Source organism: Passer domesticus, chromosome 21 (genome assembly GCF_036417665.1).
Source record: "Passer domesticus isolate bPasDom1 chromosome 21, bPasDom1.hap1, whole genome shotgun sequence".
Classification (NCBI taxonomy): Eukaryota; Metazoa; Chordata; class Aves; order Passeriformes; family Passeridae; genus Passer; species Passer domesticus.
The window spans coordinates 6725504-6752136 of record NC_087494.1 but is presented as its reverse complement, the minus strand read 5'-3'; the positions used below and the strand labels follow the sequence as shown (position 1 = coordinate 6752136).

The 26633-nt window shown below is 53.5% G+C and overlaps 2 protein-coding genes across 3 annotated transcripts in view; one reads left to right on the top strand and one right to left on the bottom strand.

The window, feature by feature from the left end:
- Positions 1-26633, bottom strand: part of LOC135284517 (zinc finger protein 271-like) — a 523404-nt gene that overhangs the window by 403845 nt on the left and 92926 nt on the right. The gene's annotated exons all lie outside the window — the stretch shown is intronic.
- Positions 16038-18256, top strand: LOC135284606 (zinc finger protein 239-like). Of its 2 annotated transcripts, XM_064396218.1 has the most exons (3): positions 16038-16762; positions 16907-16985; positions 17165-18256. In XM_064396218.1, the coding sequence occupies exons 2-3, from the start codon at positions 16934-16936 to the stop codon at positions 17833-17835; spliced, it is 723 nt and encodes a 240-aa protein (XP_064252288.1). In that variant the 5' UTR covers positions 16038-16762; positions 16907-16933; the 3' UTR covers positions 17836-18256. The 2 variants fall into 2 exon arrangements, with proteins under 2 accessions (XP_064252288.1, XP_064252287.1); XM_064396217.1 differs by having other exon boundaries at positions 16038-16985.

The following is a 26633-nucleotide window of genomic DNA, read 5'->3' as shown; positions in this document are numbered from 1 at the left end:
AGCGGGGCTTCATGGAACGCAGAGACCATTATGACTCTGTGGGGCCTGATGGAACCATGGAGACCATTAGGGTCCTTCAGGGCCTCGTGTTACCACGGGGATATTATGAGACCTCAGGGCCTCATGGAAGCAAGGGACCTTTGGGACACTGTGGGGCCCCATGGAACCAAGGGAACATGGAGCAGGTCTGGCTGGCTTGGCCTCCCAGGGGCCACCTGACAGGTCTGGCTGATCTTGGGATGTCAAGGACTGCCTCTCATCAGCTCCTGCAACACTGGGGCTCCATGCTTTCCATGCTACAAAAAAGAACCATCCCTCTTTTTAGATGCCCATTGCCAAAACTGATAATTTCCCTAAAAAATTTTCCCATATGCAAGGTGGTCACCTCTCATCTGCCCCTGAAACAATGGGGCTCTGTTCCTTCGTTCCTTTGGAAAACAACTGGCCTTCCGGCCAAGGGACCGTGGCCAAAATTAAAATTTAGCCTCTCAATTTCCATATATGCAAGGATGGCTCCCAGACAACAGTAGCCAGGACAGACAGGTCAGGCTGGCCCTGTCCTCTGGTGATTTTCTTTGACCATGAGCTGAATATTTTCATTTGGAAACACCTTGGAGAGGGCTCAGAGATCTCCCAAGGAGAGGTTCTGAAACCTTGGGCACATGAGCACTACATATGGACAAAGGAGCTCTGTGCTCTGTGCTGTTTTGGTGGTTTTGCATCATGGAAGTGATGTCCTAAGAGAAGCTGCTAGCAGTTTCAGCTCTGTCTGACAAAAAACCAATCAGTAATTAGCTTTGAGAATTGACAGTCTGTTAAACCACTAAGGAAACTGTACACACCTCTGTGAAGACACATGTTAAAGATGAGAAAGCCTGGGAGGGTCTCTTTCCCTTCTGGCCAGCAAAGAGGTAACAAGGCTGGCCCAGCCCCCGTCTCAGCCGGGCCGGGCCGGGCGGCTCCTGCCGTGGGGCCGGGCCCCTTCCCAGGGAGCCCCCCAGGGCCCATCGGCTGCCGGGCAGGGCAGGGGAGGCCGCGGGGCCGAGGCCGGGCCGGGCCATGGCTGCGGTTGCCAACACCTGGGCGCTACCGAGCCCTGCCCCGCCGCCAGCCCGGGCCCAGCCAGGATCTGCCGGGCCCCAGGAGCAGCCCCGGGCCGGGCCAGCAGGGCCAAGATTCTGCCACCCTTGGGGTTCACCCGCAAGCCCCGGGCAGGGGGAGGAGAAGCCATGGGCCCCGGCCGTGCTGCTGCTGTGTTCTGGCCTGGCTGCTGAGATCCTGGCCCTGCCCCAGCGCGGCCCATCCTGACACAGCCCCAGCGCAGCCGCTGCAGAAACCTCCATCGTAAAACAGCTCTGGCCGCAAGGACCGAGCCTGGCCGGGGTCACGGAACCATCTGCAGGCCCCGGGAGAGATATTAACTCTTTCAGTGCTTCCATCCTCCCTCCAGTGAGAGAAAAGGACAAAGTGCAGGCACATAGAGGAGGAACTGAGATCTGTGAGGAGGAAGTTGCGTCCCAGATGGGAGGGATGAGGAGATGTCCTTGATCTTGAGGATGAAATCCTCTTGTAAAGCTATGGAGAAGGATGTAATTGATACCTCAGGCTCTCTTTTGCCCTATATTTCATTAAAAGTATGGGGAGATGACTTGTTCAGCAAAGGCCTCCATGCTAAAGGAAGCAAATGTTGAAGTAGCTGTGATCCCATGAGAAGTTTGAACATTGAAACCGGCAAGACTGATGAGACCTGTTGCCCTCAGGGAGAGACAAAGACCTCTGTTGTCAGAGATGGAGATGATTTCAAGAATGGATGAAGAGAAGTTTTGCTTTTAAACAACTCATTTTTAAACTAATGCTCCATAAGCTGACATGGCCCATAAACACATCTGTGGGAAAGCTGTGAAAAAATAGGAGGGACTTCATGATATTCTGGGTGGCTGCCATTCCTGGAAATTGAGAGCCATGAGAGAATTGTTTTCTTATGGAGATGTCTCCAGAGCCTGAAAGAGAGACTCCTCTCCCTAAGTGAACTGAAGAAAGACTATTCTAGAGGTGGCAATGAAACCGAAAACTTTATGTTTTGTCTCCTTAAATTGTCTCTAAGGAAAAAAAGGTTGTAGGGAGACAAGCGTTTTGAAAGCTTTTTCCTGATTCTGAATTCTCTATCTTTCAGTTACTATTAATAAACTTATCTTTATACCCTTCTGAAGTTTTGAGCCTACTTTGCCTTTCTCCTAATCCTATCTCCCAGCAGGAAATGAGTAAGAATATTCTAGTGAGTTCACTGGAAATTACCCAACACTGAACTCACCAAACTAATTAATCCATTCTCCAAGAAATCTCAAAATGGCGAACCAAAACCACTACAGAAATCTTCCTGATGAACTGCCCAGAGGAGAGGGAAATCAAGAGAGAGCCATGGTCTGTCAGTACTTGCTTGATCCTAATGAGCCCTGTGGTGCATTTGGAGCTGAGGCCTTGAACCTCAGGGCCTGAGAGGAGATTGCACAAACCTTTCCAGAAGTCAAAATCAGAAGAAAACCCCAGTGTCTCGAGGCATGAATAGGTCCCACTGAGGTCCATCCCCAACACAGGCTCCTCATGGACTCCTTGGAGGAGAGAATGGGAGGCCAGGATGGCACAATAAACCTCTCATAGACTCAGTGTGGAAAGGAAAATCCAAAGTACCTTAAACACCTTGACTACCTCAAAGTATTAATGAGCCCAACAGAGTGTCAGTACAAAGCTCTCAAGGGACTAATTAAAGCAGATAATTGGAGGCTGTGACTGCACAATCTTTCTCATGAAGTCTGTATCAAAAGGGAAACAAAAAGTAGCCTTCAAATAACTGAAGTACCCTGAAGTATTAATTGAGACCCATTGAAGGTTGCTATTGACATAGAATCTCAAGGGACTAATTACAGGAGGCCATGATTGCACAAAGCTCTCAGAGAGTCCAAGGCAAAAGCCAAACCCTAAGTCCTTTGAAAAACCTGCAGTCCCTGGGAGCATTCAGGAGCCCCCAGGGCCATTGCTGAGCAAGGCTCCCCAGGGACTCCTTTCAGCAGATCCTTGAGGCCACTGGGATGTGGGCTAGGGGGGGATGCTGAGGGCAGGACAAGGGGCTGACAGTGCCCAGCCTGGCTGGGGCTGTGCCAGGAGGCCCCAGGGCCTCAGGACAAGGTGTCTCCTCCTAGCCCTTGGTGGCACAGACCCTGCTGTGCCCCAGGCCACCAAGACTTGGCTTCTCTTTGTCCCCACCTGGCATCAGTGCCTCCACTTCTCTGCTCTGCCTGGGGCCTGGGGACACTTTCTCAGTCGTGTCCCTCAGTGGGACCCATTAAAAGTCCAAGAAACTTTGGAGTTGGATTCTGACTTGGAGTTCTGGAGAGGTTTCTTCAGCTGCCTCTCAGGGACTGATGTTCAAGGCCTGAGCACAAAGCCCCAGAGGGTCATTCAAGTCCTGCTGCTGTGTCTGTGCTGCTGAGCTGGGCTGGGCTCCTGGCACAGAGGCAGCTCCTGGTAACCAGGAAGAGCTTCAAAAGCACATTTGTCTTGAGGAGCAGCTCTTCTGCCAGCCCAGCAGGGCTGGGGCACTGCCTGCAGCCACCCTGGGCACAGCCCAGAGGCACAGAGAGCTTCAATCAGTCAGGGCTGGGAAGGTGCTGAGAAGTGCCTGGGGCAGAATTACTGCCAGCCCTTGGCACAGGAACCTCTGGCTGCAGGACAATGCAGCTGCAGCTCCTGGATTGATCTCCTAAAGCTGGAACATGCCAATGCCTACAGACCCTGTGAGTACAACTCTGAGTATTTCTGGTGCAGGGGAGGTGAAATGCTCATGAAGCTCTGACATGCTTAGGTGTTCTGATCAGTCATAGAATATTTCCAAGACAAGGATTTTGATAAAAATGCAGAAATTTCCAAAGACTTTGTATTCAGTTTCCTACTACTGGAGAATGGCAGGGAGTGGGATAAATATTAAAGGTTGATTATGAATTTTGACAAGTGCCTGAGACATCCAAAATGTTACTTTTAGCGATCAATAGGTTCACAGGAGATCCCTAATGTGCTCTCAGCCACTCTGCCCAGGGACAGCACCAGCATTACCTTTGCTAGACCCGTCAGGCTCAGTGTGAGCTGCCCTTTCTCCAAGCTGCAAACAGAACCTGCCCCCAGCCAGTGCCCTGCAAACAGGCAGGGCTCTGTAGGGCCAGGGAGAGTGCACAGAGATTTGGGGTCTGTGAGTGCTGGCAGGGAGAGATCAAGCACAGGGAAGCACCTGCAGGAGGAAAATCTCCAGGAAGCAGAGAGAAGATCAGGGAAGGAGAGAAAACAAAACCCAGCAATGCTGTGGCAGGGAGAGTTTAGAGATGTCCAGAGGATCCCCTGCAGTGCAGCCCCTCCCTCTGAACAAGCCCCCTCCCTCCTGTCCCCCAGCCAAGCCTCTGCCCTCAGGGCTGGGGCTCCAAGGCATGAAGCCCCTCCTGTGCAGGCAGAGCTGCAGCAGAGCCGTGGAGCAGCTCTGCAGCCCGGGCCCAGTTCCCTCTGCAGAGCACAGGGCTGGGAGCAGCTGCCCTGCCCTGGGGGCTCTGGGAGGGGGCACAGCTGGCTCAGGGTGACGCTGTGCCCAGTGCCCGGCTCTGGGCAATGCTGTCAGGGCAGCCAGGGAAGGAGCTGCATCTCCCTTCATCCAATGCCAGCATAAGGACACTTGGAAGTCTCCCTGAGATTTCAGTCCAAGCTGGGAGCTTCACTCCAGGGTGCAAACCTGTCCTAGAGTTATAAGATTGATGGGGAAAGGCAGAGGTGTTGTGACCCTGAAAATGCTGCTGGGTTGGTGAAATGAGCAATGTGAGTCCTTGGCTACAAATGTGGAGCTGGGCTGTGGTGGATCCATCTGCTCTCAGCAGTACCTGGTCACATTTTGGGGGAAGCATGGGAAGGTGATCACCCTCCATATGACAAAGGTTAAGGCCCAGAGAAATTCTAAATAAGTCAGAATAACAGACCATCTCCCTCAGTCTCCATGCATCACTTTGCCTCACAGAACTTGGTGTTGTCCCTGAGTGCAGAAACAATGTTGAGGGTGTAGCATACCCAAGAATACCATGAGAGACATGTGGCGAGCTCAAAAAGAAAACCTCATAACTATTAAACATAGAAACCTGTTAATTTATAATTAAATTAATCTGTGTGTGCTACAGAGGAGGGAGTATGCAAAATTGCATTGATTTTGGTTACAGGTATCTCCTCTAACTCTTCACTCTACTTTTCTCCATGAACAGGTCCCCATGTGCAGCCCCAGCAAATGTCCAACAGCAGCTCCATCAGCCACTTCCTCCTGCTGGCATTGGCAGACACGCGGCAGCTGCAGCTCCTGCACTTCTGCCTCTTGCTGGGCATCTCCCTGGCTGCCCTCCTGGGCAACGGCCTCATCATCAGCGCCATAGCCTGCGGCCACCACCTGCACACGCCCACGTTCTTCTTCCTGCTCAACCTGGCCCTCAGCGACCTGGGCTCCATCTGCACCACTGTCCCCAAAGCCATGCACAATTCCCTCTGGGACACCAGGAACATCTCCTACACAGGATGTGCTGCACAGGTTTTTCTGGTTTTCTTCTTCCTTGGATCAGAGCTTGCGCTCCTGACCATCATGTGCTACGACCGCTACGTGTCCATCTGCAAACCCCTGCACTACGGGACCCTCCTGGGCAGCAGAGCTTGTGCCCACATGGCAGCAGCTGCCTGGGCCAGTGCCTTTCTCACTGCTCTCATGCACACGGCCAATACATTTTCCCTGCCCCTGTGCCATGGCAATGCCCTGGGCCAGTTCTTCTGTGAAATCCCACAGATCCTCAAACTCTCCTGCTCCAAATCCCTCCTCAGGGAACTTTGGCTTCTTGTGGTTGCTGGTAGTTTATCACTGTGTTGTTTTGTGTTCATTGTTTTCTCCTATGTGCAGATCTTCAGGGCTGTGCTGAGGATCCCCTCTGAGCAGGGACGGCACAAAGCCTTTTCCACCTGCCTCCCTCACCTGGCTGTGGTCTCCCTCTTTGTCAGCACTGCAGTGTTTGCCTACCTGAAGCCCCCCTCCATGTCCTCCCCATCCCTGGATGTGGCCCTATCAATCCTATACTCAGTGGTGCCTCCAGCCCTGAACCCCCTCACCTACAGCCTGAGGAACCAGGAGCTGAAGGCTATGGTTTGGACACTCATGACTGAATGGTTTCGGAAACATTAAACTCCTGGCCAGTGTTTACAAATCAGTTGTAATAATAATTGTCTTTAATAATTCTTGGTTTCAGTTTGGAGGTTCTTTTTCTTTGTTTTATGTTTTAATGTTGTCCACAAAGAAATATCATTCTTAGTGCCATTTCACATTTTGTTTCTCTCCATCTTCCCTGTAGCCACAGACTGTGACAATGAGGGGCTGCGCTCTCGGTGGCTTTAAAGGAACTAAAGTATCTCCCAGCAAAGTTTCCTGCAGAGATGCCCTTTTGTTGCCTTCTCTGGAGCTACAGCAGCAATGTTGGTGTGCAGAGCTGGGGGCAGATCAGTGCTGGCACAGCAGCTGTGCCCAGCAGCAGCAGCAGCAGCACTTGGTGTTGCCAGTGCTGCTGCCGTGGCTCTGCCCCGCTGCCCTGGTGGCCCTGGTGTTGCTGCAGGGCCTGAGTGCTCTCGGGGCCGGGCACAGTCCTGGGGGTGGCAGTGCCGGGGCTGCAGCAGGGACAGGCCATGGGCACTGCTGGGGCAGCGCTGACGCCTCAGGCCAGGCCCTGGGGGCTGCAGGCTCCTTGCCCAGGCTCTCTCAAGAACACGGCCAGGCCAATGCTCAGCACAGAAGAGACCCAGGGTGAGCAGCCCCAGGCTGGCCGTGGGCAGGCTGGGGGCAAACAGCATGGCTGGGGCTCTGCAAGGGCCCTGGGGGAGACGGGAAGGAGCAGCAGAGCAGGGGCTGATCCATCCCCAGTGCGCTGCACAGCCCAGGGCAGCGTCCCAGAGCGTCCTCATGGAGCTGCCAACAACATCCCCCTCTGCAGCCCTGGCCTCTTCCCCAGCTCACACAGGTGCCGCATCCTTGCAGGCACAGCCACGGCAGCACTGGGTCAGGAGCCCCTGTTTGCATTGCACAGAGCAGGCGGGAGCACCCCCATGCTGCTGCTGTGGGGACATGAACCTGAGGGAGCACAAATGCCATCAGCCCTTGGGGCCAGCAAGGGCTGGAGGACACCAGGGAAACCACTCAGCTTTGTCCTGGCTTCTGCAGTCAGCCAGAAACTTTGTTCCCATCATCTGGGAGTTTCCTGTCCCACTGCAGACGCTGTTGCTCACAGCCAGGCCTGCCTGGCAGCCACCCCCAAACTGCCACAAGCATTTCCTTGGCTTCACCTTTGCTTTCTTTACTCTTCCCTTGTACAAATTTCTTCCTCTTGCCCACCCTTGTTCCCTCTCCTGCAAACAGCCCATCCCTGTTTGTCCTTTCCTCTCTGGCCCCACTCCCCATTGCAGTTCCTGACTTGGCACCATGGGAACGTCCCTTGGGCAGCAGGATCATCCTCCAAGTGCTGCAGGAATTGTCTGCAGGCTTCTGAAGTGCCTGGTGCTGCTCCCTTGCCAGAGGCACCCTGTTGCCAGGATTTTTAGTGAAAAAGCCTCTGCTAGGATTTTTCGTGTCCTGAGGATCTGAGGGCCTCAGGAAAGAAATGTAAACAATAACTATCTGCTGCTGTGGAGTGCCACAGGTGAATCTTCCATTGGTCCATGTGGATTGTTTTCAATCAGTGACCAATCACAGCCACCTGTGCCAAGGCTGTGAGCAGTCACAGGATTTTTGTTATTCATTCCTGTTCTATTCTTGTCTTTGTAGCCTTCTGATCTCTTTCTCTCTGTTCTTTTAGTATAGTTGTAATGTAGCATTTTAGTATAATATATATCATAATAAATCAGCCTTCTGATCAACATGGAGTCAAGCCTCGTGTCCTCGCACCAGGGGTCCAAGTCAAAGCAACAGCACCCCAGGCCAGGGGGGCACATCTGGGCTGCTGTGTCTGCCTGTGGGGCTCCCTGTTCTGGGCAATGAGGAGGAGCTGCAGAGGCTCTGCAGGACTGACAGGATGGGCTTTGGGGCTGGCAGGAGAAGCTGAGGCACCTGGGCTGCTGGAGCTTCTGAAGAGGAGGCCCAGGGCTCATCCTGCAACTGCTCCAAGGGTGGTTTCAGAGAATCACAGCATCAGCAAGGTTGGAAAAGACCCTGGATATCATCAAGTCCAACCTGTGCCCTGACACCGCCATGTCTCCCTGAACCTTCTTTTCTCCAGGATAAACAACCCCAGCTCCCTCAGCCACTCCTTACAGGATTTGTGTTCCCGACTCCTGACCAACCTTGTTGTCCTTCTCTGGACATTCTCCATTCCCTCCAAGATCTTCCTAAATTGGTCCAGAACTGGACACAGCACTGGAGGTGCTACCCAACCAGTGCCAAGTGCACAGGGAAAGAACCACTGCCCTGCTCCTGCTGGCCACACCATTCCTGATCCAGGCCAGGAGCCATTGGCCTCATTGGCCACCTGGGCACACTGCTGCCTCATGTCCAGCCTGCTGTCCATCAGTCCCTGCAGGTCCCTTTCTGCCTGGCTGCTGTCCAGCCACTCTGTCCCCAGCCTGTAGAGCTGCAGGGGTTGTTGTGGCCAAAGTATAGGACCCAGCACTTGGACTTGTTAAACCTCACCTTGTTGGATTTGGTCCCTGGATCCAGCCTGTCCAGGGCCCTGTGCTGAGCCCTCCTACCCTCCAGCAGAACAACACTCCCAGACAACTGGTTGTCATAGCGATTCCATGAGGCCTCAGAGTGTCATAATGGTCTACATGATTCCATGAGGCCTCCCATTGTCACAATGTCCCTTTGGTTCCATGGGACCCCTTGGTGTCACAAACTCCCTTGCATCCTTGGGCCCCGCAGTGTCACAATGGTGCCGTGGTCCCCCAAGGCCCTGCAGGTCACAGTGGATCCTTGGTTCCATGAGGTCTGGCAGTGCAGCAATGCTCTCCTGCGTTCTTACTGTCTTTTATACCTCCTATTCTCAGACAATAGGACACCTAGTAGATGAAGGGGAGTGGAAGTAGATATCCACTCGAGGAGGTAATAATAAAATCCCTCCTCACCCCCACTCCCCAGCCAGGTGACACTTCAGAACAGGTATGAGTCCCTGGATCTGGAGAGTCAGCCACATGATTTAGAAGAAAATTATCTGTCCATTGACCTTCCCAGTTATGATTCATCTCTAAGAAGGATTACCACCTCTAACATCAGAAAGGAAAGAAGGATAATCGTGGTGAGTGACTCCCTTCTGAAAGGAACAGAGGGCCCCATATGTCAACCGGACCACCCCACAGAGAAGTCTTCTGCCTCCCTGGGGCTGGTGTACAAGATAATACTGAGAGACTGCCTGGGCTGATTTAGCCCTCTCATTATTAGCCACTGCTGATACTCCAGGCTGGCAGTGCTGAGATTGAAAAGGAGAATGTCAGGACAATTAAAAGATGATGCCGGCAGTTATATACAGACACAAACGCAACGGGACCACACCTGAATAGTGTCGTGAGCTATTTATTTAAGAAGCATCAGACTCATTACATGGCTATGACAATGGATCGATGCGAGCAGCTCGCTATCCAGACAGAAGGCCCAGGAAACTTAATGTTGCAACATAAGATAGTTTCAGACCCAGTTTCAGCCAATCACAGAGAGCAAAAGCATATTGACAGTAGTTCTATCCAACCACATGAAGCACGCGTAGCTTTGGTTAAAACAATAGCAACTTTTTCTCTCATACAATAGTTCATTTATAAAAGACAAAGCACAGAGCCCTATTCATATTTAACCTTCTAAATATTTACTAAAATATACTTTTTGCAACTTAGAATGCCAAACTACATAGCTTTATTGTTCTATTTCTCATGTCTTCACTACTGCTGATATCTCTTCTCTGCTGCTTTAGCATTTCACTGTCCTTACTGTCTCTGAGGCCTTTCTTTTTCCCAGCTTTTCTAAAGTCCTCTAATCCCATGGTTTCTCACAATAGGGACTTCAGGGCATTGGTTCAGATAGTTAATAGGACTATTAGGGGGCACAGGTAGTCTTTTCTTCAGTCCTTCTGGTGGCGAAGAAGAACAGTGAAATGAATAGAAGACTCAAATTATTAACAAGTGGCTTAAGGGTTGGTGTTACCTGCAGAATTTTGAATTCTTTGATTATAGGGCAACTTTTAAAGCACTTGGTCTGCTGGAACCACATGGGCTCCATCTTTCTGTTAAGGCCAGAAGGTTTTTAGCTCATGAACTGGCAGAACTTGCTGAGAGAGCTTTAAACTAGGTCTGAAGGGGGAAGGGGATGCAGCTGGGCTGTCTGGAAGCAGGCCCAAGGGTGGGAAGCCTGAGTTAGGGGTGAAATCAGCAGCCCAGCTGAGGTGCATGGATACCAGTGCACGCAGCATGGGTAACAAAGAGGAAGAGCTGGAGGCCGTGGTCCAACAGCAGAGCTGTGATGTAATTGCCATCACAGAAACGTGGTGGGATGATTCACATGGCTGGAGCGCTGCACTGGGTGGCTACAAGCTCTTCAGGAGAGACAGGAAAGGGAGAAGAGGTGGAGGGGTGGCCCTTTATATTAGGGAGGGCTTTGATGCTATGGATGTTGAAAGTAATGATGAAGTTGAATGCCATGTGTGAGAATTAGGGGGAAGGCCAACAAGGCTGACATCCTACTGGGAGTCTGTTATTGTCCACCCAAGCAGTAAGAAGAGCTTGACAACTCATTCTATAAGCAGCTAGAGGATGTTTCTGGATCATCAGCCCTTGTTCTTGTTCATGATTTCAACTTGCCAGACATTTGCTGGGAACTTAATACAGAAGAAAAAAGGCAGTCCAGGAAAATTTTTAGAGTGTGTGGAGGACAACATTTTGTCACAGCTGGTGGGTGGCCCACCAGGGGAGGTAATGCGTTAGATCTTGTTGTTTGCAAATAGAGATGGGATGGTGGGAGATGTGGTGGTTGGAGGTCGCTTGGGGCAGAGTGATCACGAGATTATAAAATTCTTGCTATTTGGTGAAGTCAGGAGGAACATTAATAAGACTTTTATACTAGACTTTCAGAGAGCAGACTTTGACCTATTTAGGAGGCTTATTCAAAGAGTTCCTTGGCAAGCAGTCCTTAAATGCAAGGGGGTTCAGGAAAAGTGGATGTGCTTCAAAACAGAGATCTTGAGGTCACAAGAACAGACTGTCCCTGTGTGCTGAAAGATGAGGTGACGAGGCAATCGCCCAGCTAGAGGGGGAGGGAGGTTTTGGAAAACATTAAGAATAAAAAAGGATGAATCATCTTTGGAGGGAGGGTCAGGTCTCTCAGGAAATGTATAAGAGGGCTTCTAGAGCATATAGGAAAAAAATCAGGGAGGCCAAACTAATTTTGAAATTAAAATGTCAACTTCTGAAAAGAATAATAAAAAAATGTTTTACGAATATATTAATGGTAAAAGGAAGGGTAAGACCAACCTCTGTTCTATACTGGATGAGGGAGAGAACTTAGTAACTGCAGATGCGGAGAAGGCAGAAGTGCTTAACGCCTTCTTTGACTCAGTCTTTGGTGGGAAGACGGCTTGTCCCCAGGACAACTGTCCTCTTGGGTTGGTTGATGGTATCAGGGAGGAGAATAGTGCCCCCATTATCCAGGAGGAGGCAGTCAGAGAACTTCTGAGCTGCTTGGATGTTCATAAATCCATGGGACCAGATGGGATCCACCCCAGGGTGATGAGGGAGCTGGCAGATGAGCTTGCCAAGCTGCTTTCCAGCATTTACCAGCAGTCCTGGCTCACTGGGGAGGTTCCAGATGACTGGAAGCTGCCCAATGTGACACCCATTCACAACAAGGGTGGGAAAGAGGATCCTGGTAATTACAGACCAGTCAGCCTGACCTCAGTACCCACTAAGGAAATGGAACAGTTTATACTGAGTGTCATCACACAGCACTTCCAGCATGGCCAGGGTATCAGACCCAGCCAGCAGGGGTTCAGGAGGGGTAGGTCGTGTTTGACCAATCTGGCCTCCTTTTATGAGCAGGTGACCCTCCTGAGGGATGCAGGACAGCCTGTGGATGTGTCTCTTTGGACTCCAGCAAGGCCTTTGGCACTGTCTGCCACAGCACACTCCTGGAGAAGCTGCAGCCCAGGGCTGGGACAGGAGCACTCTGTGCTGGGTTCAGAACTGGCTGCATGGCTGGCCCAGAGAGTGCTGGTGAGCGCTGCTGCATCCAGCTGGCAGCCAGGCACTAGTGCTGTCCCTCAGGGCTCTGTGCTGGGGCCAGCTCTGTTCAATATTTTTATTGATGGCATGGATGAGGGGAATTGAGTCTTTCATTAGTAAATCTGCAGATGACACTGAGCTGGGAGCATGTGCCCATCTGGTTGAAGGTAGAAGGGCTCTGCAGGGAGACCTGGAATGGTTGGAGGGATGGACAGAGTCCAATAAGATGAAGTTTAATAACTCCACGTCCCAAGTCCTGCATTTTGGCCACAATAACCTCCTGCAATGCCAGAGGCTGGTGATGGTGTGGCTGGACAGCAGCCAGGCAGAAAGGGACCTGGGGGTACTGCTCGACAGCCGGCTGAACATGAGCCAGCAGTGTGTCCTGGTGGCCAAGAAGGCCAATGGCTCCTGGCCTGGATCAGGAATGGTGTGGCCAGCAGGAGTAGGGAGATCATTCTGCCCCTGCACTTGGCACTGGTGTACTTGGCATTCTTCCCCTGTACTGGCACCGTACCTCGAGTGCTGTGTCCAGTTCTGGGCCCCCCAATTTAGGAAGGACATGGAGGGGCTGGAGCATGTCCAGAGAAGGGCAACAAGGCTGGTGAGGGGTGTGGAACACAAGTCCTGTGAGGAATGACTGAAGGGGCTGGAGATGTTTAGCCTGGAGAAAAGAAGACTCAGAGGTGACCTGATCACTCTCTACAGCTTCCTGAAAGGTGGTTGTAGTCAGGTGGGGGTTGGTCTCTTTCTCCAGGCAAAAACTGACAGAACCAGAGGACACAGTCTTAAGCTGAACCAAGCGAAATATAGGTTGCATGTTAGGAAAAAGTTTTTTACAAAAAGTGTGATAAAGTATTGGGTTTTTTGCCCAGGGTGTTAGAGTTACCATCTCTGGATGTGTTTTAAAATGACTGGATGTGGCACTTAGTGCCATGGTCTATTGGGGTGGTGATAGGGCTGGAACGGACTCAGTGCTCTTGAAGGTCTCTTCCAACCCAGTAATTCTGTGATTCTGTGACTCGATGATGCCAAAGGGTTCCCTGCCAGCTCAGCCCCTTCTGCAATTTTCACCCTTTGGCTCAGCCTTTGTGTTCCCTCAAGGTGCTGGCAGAGGTGTTGGGGACAGGGCAGGAGTGGGGCAGCCCCAGCGTTCCCCTGTGTGTGACACCCCAGCAGTGACAGCCCCAGCGTTCCCCTGTGTGTGACACCCCAGCAGTGACAGCCCCAGTGTTCCCCTGTGTGTGACACCCCAGCAGTGACAGCCCCAGCGTTCCCCTGTCTGTGACACCCCAGCAGTGACAGCCCCAGCGTTCCCGTCTGTGACACCCCAGCGGTGACAGCCCCAGCGTTCCCCTGTGTGTGACACCCCAGCGGTGACATCCCCAGCATTCCCCTGTGTGTGGCACCCCAGCAGTGACAGCCCCAGCGTTCCCCTGTGTGTGACACCCCAGCAGTGACAGCCCCAGCGTTCCCTCCCTGCAGATGCTCCAAGGGAAGCGTCCAGAGCCGCGTCCAGTCCATGGAACTGAGCGGCCACTGCCCAGCCCAGCCTGGGCTGATGTGGATTCCTCTGCACACAGCTCGGGGAAGGTCCCCCTGGCCACCTGCACAGTGCCACAGACAAGTGTCAGACACAGTTACAGAGCTCTGCCCAGAGCTGACAGGGGGAGTTAATAAAAAACCCAAACAAACAAAAAAGCCCCAAAACAAAACAAAACAGAAAAAAAACCCCTACCAATCCCAAACCCCCTACCCCTGAGACGAAGAGAAAAAAAAACAACCAAAAAAACCCAAGAAAAGCAACAAAAAACCCCAAATATACAAAAAAGCCACCTAAACAAAAACAAAACCCAAATAAACAAACAATAAAACGCCAAAAGCCAACAAAACCAAATCAAAATAAAGAAAAAAACCCCAACCAAACCAAACAAACAAAAAAACCAAAACAAGAAAAAGAACTCGCCCCAGCAGAGCTGTTCCATCCTTCAGTAGTCATACCTGCACGCACACAACACCTAGGGCTGCAAAAAAAATGAGGATTCATTTGGCACATCTGGCTGAAAAGCAGCTTTAGGACAGGCTCTCAGCAGAACTGTTCTCAGCTGAGCCAAAAAGGCCCCTTTGGCAGCTGCAGGGCCATTGCAAATGCAGAGCCTCAGCCCACAGGGCAGAAAAGGGCTCTGATTTCCCCTCCCCTGACACTAAACCCTGTTCCCAGGCTGCCTCACACACAGGATTTTTCTGCAGGACTGCGCAAAGCTGAGAGTGGGCTCTGGCTTCTCCATGGTGCGTGTCCTAAAGGTGTCTGGGAGAAGAAATTTCAGGTCAGCTCGGCTGGCACAATCCCTCCTGGAATAGGGCATAGCACCAGGAAGGGCTTTGCGTGCCGAGGCTTTGCTGCAGCCAAGGAAAGCTCCTGGCTCAGGGTCACCTTTGCTGCTCAGCCCGAGCCCCGAGTGCCCCAGCAGCAGCAGCAGCAGAGAATGGCACAGGCTCGCAAGGGAGGGGGAGATTTTCCCGTGGAGAGAAACTCATATTCCAGTTTTTGCATTCAGGAAGCTGCAGATGGCTCAGCTTTGGCTGCACAGCAGCTGGAAATGCAAGTCCAGGAGCTCTGTGCATGGCCAGCCCCAGCAGGTGACAGCAAGGACAGGGCCCTGGCACAGTGACATTTGCAGGGAGCGCCTTCAGCAAGTGCTGGGGGCTGGGACTGTATGCAGAAAACGCCCTGGGGGTCTCTGCAGCCAGGCAAAAGGAACAAAGTTTCAGTTGTGGCCTGGCCAGGGAGCACCAAAATCCATTGTTTTCCATTGCCGGGTGTTGTAGGAGCCCCAGAGGAGAGCCCAGGGGGCCAAGGAATGGAGAGCGGGGGCTGTGCAGGAGCCGGAGCAGCGAGAGAGGCCGGGCTGAAGGTGCGGGGCGGGCACGGGCTGGGAGGGGGCCCAGCCCGGGGGTCCCGCAGAGCCTCCCTGCTCCAGAGCCGCAGCTGCGACAGCGGGGCAGCTGCCGGGATCGCTGTGCCAGGGACGGGCCGCAGCTGGGGCTTCCGAGGGGCTGGGCTGGAGCAGCTTTTTGTCCCGATGCACCGGGAGCATTGCCGCGGGGTTGGGGTCCCTGGGAAGGTGCAGCAGGACAGGGTGGCAGTGGCTGGTTTGTGGATTTGGTGCTGGGATGTTTTGTTGGCGGCCCCGGGCGGACTGTGGGAGCCGGGAGCGGCCGGGCGGGCCCGGAGCCGCCCCTCGGGCCGGGAGCCCCGGGCAGAGCTCTGTGCTCGGGGGCCGGGCCGGGCAAAGGCTGAGGGAGAGCGGGGGAAGCGCTGGCACAGAGGCCCCGGGCTCGCCGTGCCCCCCTGGCCGCGCAGCCGGGCTCGGGGCCGCCTCGCTCAGAGCCAGCCCCGGCTGCGGGGGTCCCCGGGGCTCCCTGGGCAGGGGGCGGCGGGGGCTGCCCGAGCTCCGTGCCCGGCGCTGGGCGCGGCTGCCGAGGCAGCGCAGGATGCAGGGTCCCCCTGTGCTGGGGCTGGCTCTGCCCGGCCCAGGGGCTGCACTGTCAGCCCAGAGCCACCTGGGGATCGCCCGGGACCGGCAGGGCTGGCAGGGAAACCGGCACTGGGGGGAGCAGAAACGGGCAATGCGAGAGCTGGGGGTGCTCCAGAAGCCTGGACATGTTGGCAGCATGGACAGGGGGGACCCATGGATACCCCAGGACCCTGAAACAGGGACCCCGGACAGTGCTGACCCCTGGGACGCCTGTGATGCCAAAGTGGTGAGCCCAGAGAAGGGGAACCTGTGGGATTGCCAGGAGCTCCAGCAGCCCAGAGAGGGGGAACACCAATACAAACCTGACCTGCAGCAACGCAGACAGGGGGGCCTCCAGGAGCCCAAAGTGGAGATACCAGAGAGGGGAAATCCAGGGTTGGGTGGTTTTGCTGAATCTTGGACATTTGTGTATTTTGGGGGACTGAATCTCGGTATTTTGGGGGTTTACATGGGCACCAGATTCCCAGTGACTTCTAGAGTGTGGTGGTGCAGGTGCCCAACACTGGAACTGTAATACCTCAGGGCAAAGGTGACCAGGGTCAGAGAGAGACACCCCTCTGAGGACAATGCTCTCACCATAAGCATTTGCAGGCTCATGTGAATGCAGCAGGCTTCACTGGTATCATCCAGTTCAGCTGCCCTTTTTTCCTTATATGTACTCCCCCTAGAATGTTCTCCTCTCTCTTGTCCCCCATTGGTCCCGGTTTACTGCAATGCTCTGCCCCTGTTACCTCATTGGTTCCCCAGTTGGCTGCCCCTCCTCTGTGCCACCTGTGCTCAGTTCCCATTGGCCCTTGGCCCTCAGACCCGCCCCTTTCCCCCCTTATCAAACCCTGTGTCCTCAGCCCCATTTTGTCTCTGTGCCTGGACCCTCTACATTGCAATAAACTGCATTTGGAGCTGTCTCTGGCGTTGTCCATCAGCAGGTTAAGCAAGCGTGCTCTGGGCTCTGGGAGTGCAGGTTGCTCACAGGGGCTCGTTGTGGATGTGCTGTGACACTAGAGATTGACTTGGGCAGGAGGAACCCCCTAATCCAATGTACTCATATGCTATATTTTTCCCCAAACCAGGATTTCTCATTCCCAAGCCTTGGCTGGATGGAGGAGGAGTCTGTGAGGAAGAGGAAGATGGCCCGGGACACGCAGGCAGGTGAGGAGGAAGTGAGTCCCCCTTTCCCCCTCTCTCCTGCTCCATCTCCCAGCCCAGCAATGCTCCCGGCTGCAGGACAATCCCGCTGCTGTCCTGCTGGGGATGCACTGGGGAATCTTCTTCCCTTTCCCTGTGGCATAGGGGCAAATCCCATCCTCTCCTTGTCCTTCCTGCCCCAGACAAGGAGCTGAGGATGGAGACCAGGGAGGACAAATCCCCACAACAGAAACTCAAGGAAGAGGCAGATTTGAGCGGCTGCACAGGGCAGAAATCCAAGGCGGAGGAAAAGTCCCAGAGATCCCACAGGAGGAGGGGCACCAAACCCAGCCCAGGTTGCTCTGAGGTGAAAGGCCGCACCCTGTGCCAGGAAGGTGGACAGAGCTTCAGCCAGAGCGTGGAGCTGGTGGCCCATGAGCAGCCTCATGATGGAGAGAAGCCCTACAAGTGCTTGGAGTGTGGGAAGAGCTTCAGGCAGAGCAGCACCCTGATCCAGCACCAGATGATCCACACCGGGGAATGGGCCTACGAGTGTGGGGAGTGTGGGAAGGGCTTCAGGTGCAGCTCAGAACTCGTCACCCACCAACGCATCCACACTGGGGAGAAGCCCTACGAGTGTCCCCAGTGTGGGAAGAGGTTTCACACCAGCTCCAGTCTCCTCATACATGAGCGGATTCACACGGATGAGAGGCCCTTCCGCTGCCCTGACTGCAGGAAGGGCTTCAAGTACATCTCTTATCTCGTCAGGCACCAGTGCATCCACACTGGGGAGAGGCCCTACGAGTGTCCCCAGTGTGGGAAGAGCTTCACCCAGAGCTCTGTCTTGAACAGACACCTACGGAAGCACCGGTAAGGGAAGCCCTGCAAATGTCCCTGCAGGGAAAGCTTCGTGCCTGGCTCCAGCTTCATACCCAATTGTAGGACCCATGTTGGGAAGAGACCTGTGATCCATGTTCCTTGTAATCCATGCAGGAAAGACACCTGTCCCTTTTCCTGCCCCTGCCAATGACATGATGTGGGATTGAAAAACATGAGGATCTGGCTAGGGCCATGTCATTATATTCACTCTCTCCTCAGGTCATTGCCAGGGGCAGGAAAGGGACTCTCTCCCTGAGGAGAAAGGTGTCCTTTCCAGGCAGGAGGAAATACCTGGCCAGGAAGAGCCAGTGAGTTGTGTTTTGGTTTTCCCTGTAAATAGTTTTTCTTTTCCCTTCTGCTACAGTATTGTTTCTGTTCCTGTTTGTTCTTTATCTCGTTGCTGTCCCCAGTAAATTGTTCTTATCCCTGCCTGGGCTCCTTGATTTTTGTGCTTTCCGTGGGGTGCGGGAGGGCAGCGAGCGGCAGCGCGGTTTTAGCGGGAGCAGGAAATTGGGGAATCCCATTCCTGAACCCTGGCCCATGGAAACCGAGCATCCCAGCTGGTCCAAACCCTGGTGGCCATGGCAACAGCCTTGGGAGCGGGTCTCTGGCTGGGGCTGTGGGAACCTCTTCCCTCTGGTGCCCAGGGACAGGACTGGAGGGAACGGCTGCAGCTGAGTCGGGGCAGGCTCAGGTTGGATCTCAGGAAAAGGTTTTTCCCCAGAGGCTGCTGGGGCAGTGTCCAGGCTCCCCAGGGAAGGGTCCCAGCTCCAGGGCTCTCTGAGCTCCAGCAGCGTTTGGCCAGCGCTGCCAGGCCCAGGCTGGCATTGTTGGGGTGTCCTGTGCAGGGCCAGCACTTGGACTCCAGGATCCTGATGGGTCCCTCTCAGCTCAGCCAATTCTGTGGATCTGGGATCCCATGACCCTGGGGATGGGGCTGCCAGTGGTTGCCATGGCAACGGGCTGTGGCTGCAGCCCTGAGCTGGTGTCCATGGCAACCACCCCTGGCATGGGGTCTGCATGGAGCTGCCAAGGGACTGAGCATAGCAACAGGGGGCTGGGGATGGTTGCCATGGAAACTCACCATAGCAACGGGGGCTGGGGATGGTTGCCATGGAAACTGACCTAAGCCACTTGGGATTGGTGATGGTTGCCGGTAAGGATCAGATTTGTCACAGGCACTCAGAGGGGTTCCATGGGGACATTCCAAGACTCTCCAGGCTGTTCAAGAGCTGGAATGTCACAGGCAGAGACAGGGGCTCCATGGACACCTCCCAGGGGTTTCTGGGGATGGTCAAGAGCCCTGTGCTCAGAGGCAGTCACAGCCTTTCCATGGTAACATCCCAGGGCACCTTGGGCTGCAAAGGCACCGATCTGTCACAGGAACTCACGGGGACTCCACGGTGACATGCCAGGAGTCCCCAGGCTGCCAAAGAGCCGGGATGTCCCAGACATTCCCAGGGGTTCCTGTCATGGGCACAGTGGGAGCTTCAGGCAAAAGCTTTATTTCTTTATTGGAGAAATTTCTGTTGAGACATGATGTGGAGAAATGACACCCAACAGCCACCATGGATCCTCAAACCCCTGCAGGGCCCCTAGACTTCTACAATTCCTTTTAATACAGGAGACTGGGAGTGGTTGGATCCCATCCCAGCCCCAGACTTTTTCAAAGGTGTAAAGATTGGACAGGTGGAATGGAACCTTAATGCAATTTGTCCCACAGGATTAATGATGGAATGACAGATAAATTTACATAAATACAGCCCTGGTGGATTGTGATCATGATTAGTCAGAAAGATCTTAACCACAGTTATTTCACCGTAGTACCAGAATTATAACAATTATTGGAATATAGTGCTCTAGGAAGCAATTTTGCAGTCAACAGGGCCTTGCTGGAGTTGTTGGAGCCCATTGCAGGCAGAGCCTCCTGCTCCAGCAGGAACTGCCTTTCCTGTGCCAGGAGCAGGGCAGGTCCCGCTGCAGGAAAAGCCCCAGGCCAGCCCCAGCACAGGGAAGGGCTCAGGCACAAGGGCAGAGTGCCGTGCTGGGAGCTGTGCCAGGCAGAGCCTGAGGCACCAAAGGCACCTTGGCAGCAGCAGCTGCTTGCAGGGCATGGCCAGAAGCCTCCCTTGGCAGCCCGGCCTGGTGGCCAGCACTGCAGAGCTGCTGCCTCAGGGCTCATTTCTGCCTGGGCTCTGAAAAGCCACTTCTGCTCCAGGAGCCTGCCTGGGAAGCCATTGGCCCCAGCACCTTGGGGACAAGCTATGAATGAGAAAACTCTTCATGCCAGCAGAGACAAGGCAGGGGCAGAGGAAAGGGGAGAGCCAGGCCCAGGGGACAGGGCTGCCATGGTGATGGCTGTGAGGTCACTGCCCCTGCAGCAGCCTGGCTGCCCTCAGCAGACATTCTGGCCAGAAGAGTTGTGAGGGCATCCAGCACATCAGAGAACCCACACAACAGGAATTCTGTCCTTGGGGATGAGTGGAGGATTCACTGGGTCAGTTTGCACAAAGCTCTTGTTCTTGGAGCATTCCTGGGATGAGGAATCCACTTCTCTGGAAAAACAGTTGCAATTTTCTGCCACTCTCATCATTGTCTCCTTCCAAAATTGTAAAATATTTCCTCCTTCCCAAAAAATGTAAATCTGCCCTTATTCAGTTTAATGTTATTGAGCCTTATTCTGCCACTGCAAGATTTAGGAGAAAATAACTTTGTTCACTATTTTTCCGTTTTCACAGACCTTGGAGAGGACCCAAAAATCTCCCAAGATGGGGTTTGGACGCCTCATCACATAACCAGCAGGGAGAGGCTGATGGCTCTGGGCTCACTGGTGTGGAGACTGAGGACAGAACAGGAGCAGCCCAAAAGGGATTGAAGGGTGGTTTCAGAGAGGCTGGAGTTTTTCTTCTTTGCATAAAACACCCAAAGAAAGAAATAATGGCACCAAGGGTGTGGAGTTCCCCCACCCCAGGAAGCAGGCATTCTACCCAGACAGACAGCATCGGGTGAGGAGCGTGATTTAAAGAGGATTCTGCCCCTCCACCCTGTGGGGTGTGCCTCTGCAATCCCAGGAAAAGACACTCCACCCCATCTGGTCAAATAAGGAATGGCCGCAGAACGTTCTTCCTTTTCTGTATTCTCATTGGTTCAAATTCTACTGCAAAGTCCCGGCCACACATTTTTCCATTGGTTGTCCTCCTCGACCCACTCCTTTGCAGTCCCCTGCTCCTTCTGCTATTGGAACCCGACGCTAAACTCCACCCCTACCCTGTCATAAAAAACCCATGACAAGCCACCACCCCCTCTTCCCCTTAATTTCTTGTCTTCGTACCTGGCACAATAAAGTATCCTGGGCTTTGCTGAACCAAGACTAATCTTGTTGCTTTCCTTTTCCTGTTGGTCATCGATGCCTGCCTGAGGTCTGAGACTCTGGGGTCTGGGGGCATCGTTTTGCTGCTTACTGCAGCAGAACACAACACAAGGGCAGCTGGGGGGGGCAAGACTGGACACTAGGATTAAGGAATTTCCCTCCCAGGGCAGGGCTGTGGTGCAGAATGAGCCTGGAGCAGCCCAAGGGTTTGTGTGGGCAGGCAGAGGCAGGCAGGAGGCAGAGCTGTCAGCAAAGGAAGGGGCCAGCCAGGTGGGGCAGCCGGGGGATGACGACAGCCTGCAGGGACAGAGGCGCAGGGCAGGGACACCGTAGGACAGCCTGGGCTGCACAGGGCACAGGGATGGGCAGCAGCTGCAAGGCCCTGACAGAGCCAACTTGGGCTGCACTTTGGCCATGGCTGCTGGCCCTGGGCCTGAGGCCACGAGGGGACAAGTGACCCTGGCAGCCCTGGGCCTCATTGCCTCCTTGTCCCTGCTCAGCAGCCTGGCAGGGGCTGCCCCTGGTGCTGCCCTTGGCATTGCACATCCTCACATGCCAGAGCCCATCCCGGGAAGAGCCCTGAGCAATGAGGGAGGGACAGGATCTGCCTTGCCAGGGGCTGGGGCTCAGGCCTTGGTCCTTTGCATTCCTGAAACACATCCAGGTTTGCTCAGCACCAGAGACACCTTTGCCTTGTTTGTCCCCAGCTGTCATCACTGCCTCCAGTGTTCTGCTCTACCTGGAACCTGGGGACACGTTGATGTGAGTTTTGTCCCTCAGTGGACCCCATTTAAACTACAAGAAATTTCTATGTTTCAACTTAATTTGGAGTTCTTGAGAAGGTTTTTGAGCACACTCTGAGGGACTGAGTCTGATGCAAAGAGCACCAAAGCCCCAGAGGGTCATTAAAGTCCTGCTGCTGTGTCTGTGCTGCTGAGCTGGGCCGGGCTCCTGGCCCAGAGGCAGCTCCTGGCAAGGGCAGCACTGCAGAGAGACAGCTCTGGCCAGGAGCAGCTCCTGTGCACAGCCCAGCAGGGCTGGGGCACTGCCAGGGCAGCTCAGGGACAACAGCAGGGCACAGACAAAGCTGACAGGGGCTCAGCACTGGCAGGGGCTGGGGGATGTCCCAGAGGGGGCTGTGTCACAGCAGCACCGCTGTGGCTGTGTCCTAGAGTCACAGAGCAGCTGTGATGTCAGCAAGGGGCTGTGTGACAGCACAGAGTGGGCTGTGTGAGGTCACAGGTTGGGCTATGACATGACAGAGTTTGTTGTGTGAGGTGATCGAGCAACTACAGCATCATAGAGGGGATTGTGTGACATCACAGCGCAGGCTGTGACATCATGACATCGCTGTATGACATCATAGAGCAGGCTGTAAGGTCACAATGTGTGCTGTGATATTACAGAGTGGCAGTATGGTATCACAGAGAGGGTTTTGTGGCATCACTGAGGGGGTTGTGACATCACACAGCTGTCTGCAATGTCATAGAGTAGGGTGTGAGGCCATGGAGTAGCCTCTGCCATCATATAGGGTGTCTCTGTGACATCAGAGAGTGGGTTGTGACATCACTGGGTGACTGAGTAACATCATAGAGCCAGATGTGACATCACAGAACAGACTGTGACATCACATGGTGACTTTGTGATATCACCGAATCTTCTGGGACAACACAGTGCAGCTTTATTATATTGCAGAGTGATATCCTAGCACTGGCCCTGTGATATCATGAAGGGGCTTTGTGACATCACAGAGCAGGCTGTGACATCACAGAGCAGTAGTGTGTCATCACTGAGTTGCCTGTGTCATCATAGAGTAGGCTCTGTGACATCATAGAATGGATTCTGCCATCACAGGGTATCTGTGTAACATCACAGAGGGGTTGTGACATCACAGAATGGCTGTGTGACATCCCAGGGTAGGTTGTGTAATATCACAAGATTAACTGTGACATCATAATGAGGGCTGTGTCATCACAAAGGGGCTGTGTGTCATCACAGGGGCTGTGTGATATCACAGGGGGCTGTGTGAGGTCACTGGGGAGGTCACTCTGCCCCAGCCCCCCTCACAGTTCCCCCAGAGCAGTCCAACCCCGCTCGTGCACAGCGGGGTCCCCTGTCCCCCCGGGTCCCCCCGCTCCCAGCGCTGCAGCCTCCCCCAGAGGATGTTCCACGAGATCAACCCCAGAGCCTGACACGGGGATGGGGGGCCGGGGCCCTGGGGGGTGGGACAGGGGGACAGGGACCCCCCGGCAGCATTCTCGTGTCCCCCAGGGCCAGAGCCTGGGCCAGGGCTCCTTCACCCTGCTAGGAACGAGGGCTTGAGAACGCTGAAAAAATCCTTGACAAGAGATCAGCAACAACCAGATTTAAAATTACGTGACAGCACCACAAAGTTCCTTGGCAAGAGGCACTCCTGACTGAACACTTCAGGCACAACAAAGAAACAAAGCAATAACAAAACCAAAAAAACCTCCAGACGATCAAACCAGAAATGAACCAATAACTGTCCCTTTGTGTGTGCGTGTGTGTGTGACACAAGGACAGTGAGGGCAAGGATAAAAGGAATACAGCCTAAAAGTGTAACAGAGCTCAAACTGAACAGAACTTGACTTCATTTTAACCTTAACTGATACCTTCAACATCACAATTTAGCAGAAGAAGAGTTTAGCAGTATTTAACCTAATTTATAACATATGACTTTGAAATTTAACAGGGGAATAACATTTAATACTATTTAACTCGGCTATTAACTTATAGTAAACATAATGAATTAGCAAAAGAACAACTCTTAGATAATTTAACTTCACTTAGACCTTGTTACTTAATCTTTCTTACAGGCCTGACTGGCTCAGCTATCCAAGGCACTCCAACCCCTCCGAGAGCAGCATTTCTGCCCTATTTCCCCAGCACAGGCACTCCTGTGTGCACACAGACACAAAGAGTCAGTGCAAGGCACCTGTGAGAAATTCCCCTGAGGGCAGGAAATGCTCCCTGTGGATGCTTTGGCATCTCCCCAGCGGGTGAAGGGTTGAGCCTGGAGGAGTGGGGGGATCGGCCCAGGCTCCATCCTTGTTCAGGATCCCCGAGTGCAGCAAATGGGGGAGTTCCTGGCTGGGAGAGGCCCCACTCAGAGGGAGTCGCTGGCCCAGGAGAGCTCCAAGGGGCTCCTTTTGCAGCGCTGTTTGTAGGGCCCCAAGAGAGGGGCTGCAGTCACAGCAATGGTTCATCCTGGCCGCACTTGACATCAACAGCTTTCTTTGGCAGTGTGAGAACAGGGATGTTGTGCCACTGAGGGAACAAAAGCCGTTCCCAGGGCTGCTCCTACAGCAAGCAGGAGCTGGTTGGGCACAGCAGTGCCTGGAGCAGACAGTGTTTGTGCTGAGCTGCAGAGGAGCTGAGCCAGGGGCTGTTGGCCAAGGCCGAGGCCCAAGGAGCATTTCTGAGCTGGCAGGGTGCCCTGAGAAGGGGAGGGGGGAACGCAGCAGCACAGGGCCCATGGAAGCAAGGGACCATGGTGACACTGTGTGGCCCTGTGAGACCAAGGGACCATTGTGACATTGTGAAGCTTTGTGAGACCAAGGGACCATTGTGACACTGCGAGACTCCATGGAGCCAGAGGTCCATTGTCACATTGCAAGGCCTCATGGAATCATGGAGACACCATTAAGAGACTTCACAGTCTCATGGAACCAAGGGGCCATTGTGACACTGAGGGGACTCATGGGATCATGGAGACCGTTGTGACACTAAGAGCCCCCGTGGAATAAGCAAAGCATTGTGACAATGTGAGGCCTCATGGAACCAGTGAGACCATTGTGACCCTGGGGGTCCCCACAGAACCAGGAAAACCATTGTGATGCTGTGGGGCCTGGTGAAACCAAGATGCCTTTGTGACACTGCAGGGCTGCATGGAAACAAAGGGCCATTGTGACATTGCAGGGTCTCGTGTCATCAGTGGTCCATTGTGACACTGTGGAGCCAGAGGAGACCATTGTGACACTGCAAAACCTCCATGGTCCAAAGCTCCATTGTGACATTGCAGGGCTCATGGAACAGAGGAGTCACATGTCATTGTGGGGCCTGGGGAACCACAGAGACCATTGTGACACTGCAAGGCCTCATGGAATCGTTGGGACCATTGTGACACTTTGGCGCCTTCTGCAACCCAGGAACCATTGTGACATTGTGGGACCCCATTGAACCAAAGCACCATGGTGACACTGCTGGACCACGTGGAACCAAAGCACCATTAGGGCACTGTGGGGCCCCATGGAACCAAGGGGACCATGGTGATACTGCAGGGCGTCTTAAAACCACGGCAACACAGAACAGTTCTGGCTGGTTTGGCCTCCTGTGGACTGCCTGACTGGTCCAACTGACCATGGCATGTTGAAGGTCTCTTCTCATCTGCTGCTGAAACACTGGTGCTCCATACTTTCTTTCATATGGAAAAGATGTGTCCTTCCCCTGCAGGCACCCATGGTCAGAATTGGGATATCATCTCCAAATTTCCATATATCCAGGGATTATTCCCATAGGAATATTGCCAGGACAAGACTGGCTGACAATGTTTTAATGAGGGTCACCTTTCATCTGTCCTCAAAACTCTGGGGAAGGCTCGATGCTTTCATTCTTGTGGAAAGAACTATTCTGCTTCTCTTGGCGCCCATGGCTGAGATTGGGCTTCCAATTCCAAAATTCCCTAAATTCAAAGACTGCTCCCATACAAAATCTGCCATTGCTGACAAGTCTGGCTGGCCTTGGCCTAGTGAGACTCTCACCTGCCTTCCAAACACTGGGGCTTTGTGCTTTCCTTCCTATGGAAAAGAGATCTCCTTCTTTTCCAGGTGAACATGGCCACAACTGGGATTTCACCTCCAACATTGCATACTGTGACAGACTGGAGGAGATTGTTGGCTCAAAACATTTCATGTGTCGGAGAGGAATGGGCAGATCCAGCCTTGCCCTGCTCTGGAACCCCAGAACTGCCCTGGAACCCCAATCCCCCCAGAGCCTCTATCCCAGCCCAGCAGTGGCTGCCAGTCCCTGGCACAGCACAGGCAATGCTCCACAGCCACCTCTGGAGCACCAGCCCAGCTCCTGAGTGACCAAATGAGCCCAGGTCCCACCTGGGGGAAGGGCCCAGGAAGACGAAGGGGTATTGAAGGCTGACCACAAGGCAAGCACACATCTTGACCCTACGTCCTCTTGGAATTTCCCTCTGAACTGCTGGAGTCCAGGAGTTGGTAGCTCTGTCTGTGCTTCTATAAATCTTATTTTTCTTTCTCTCTTTCTTTGTCTAGTTCTATTTTTGTCCTCCTGCAAACTCTGACTAGCTTTAAATTGAACAGACTTACAATTTGTGAAGTTGAACAGGGCAAGTTATTACTTTGAGAAGTGTTTTTTGGTGATTGAATGATGCA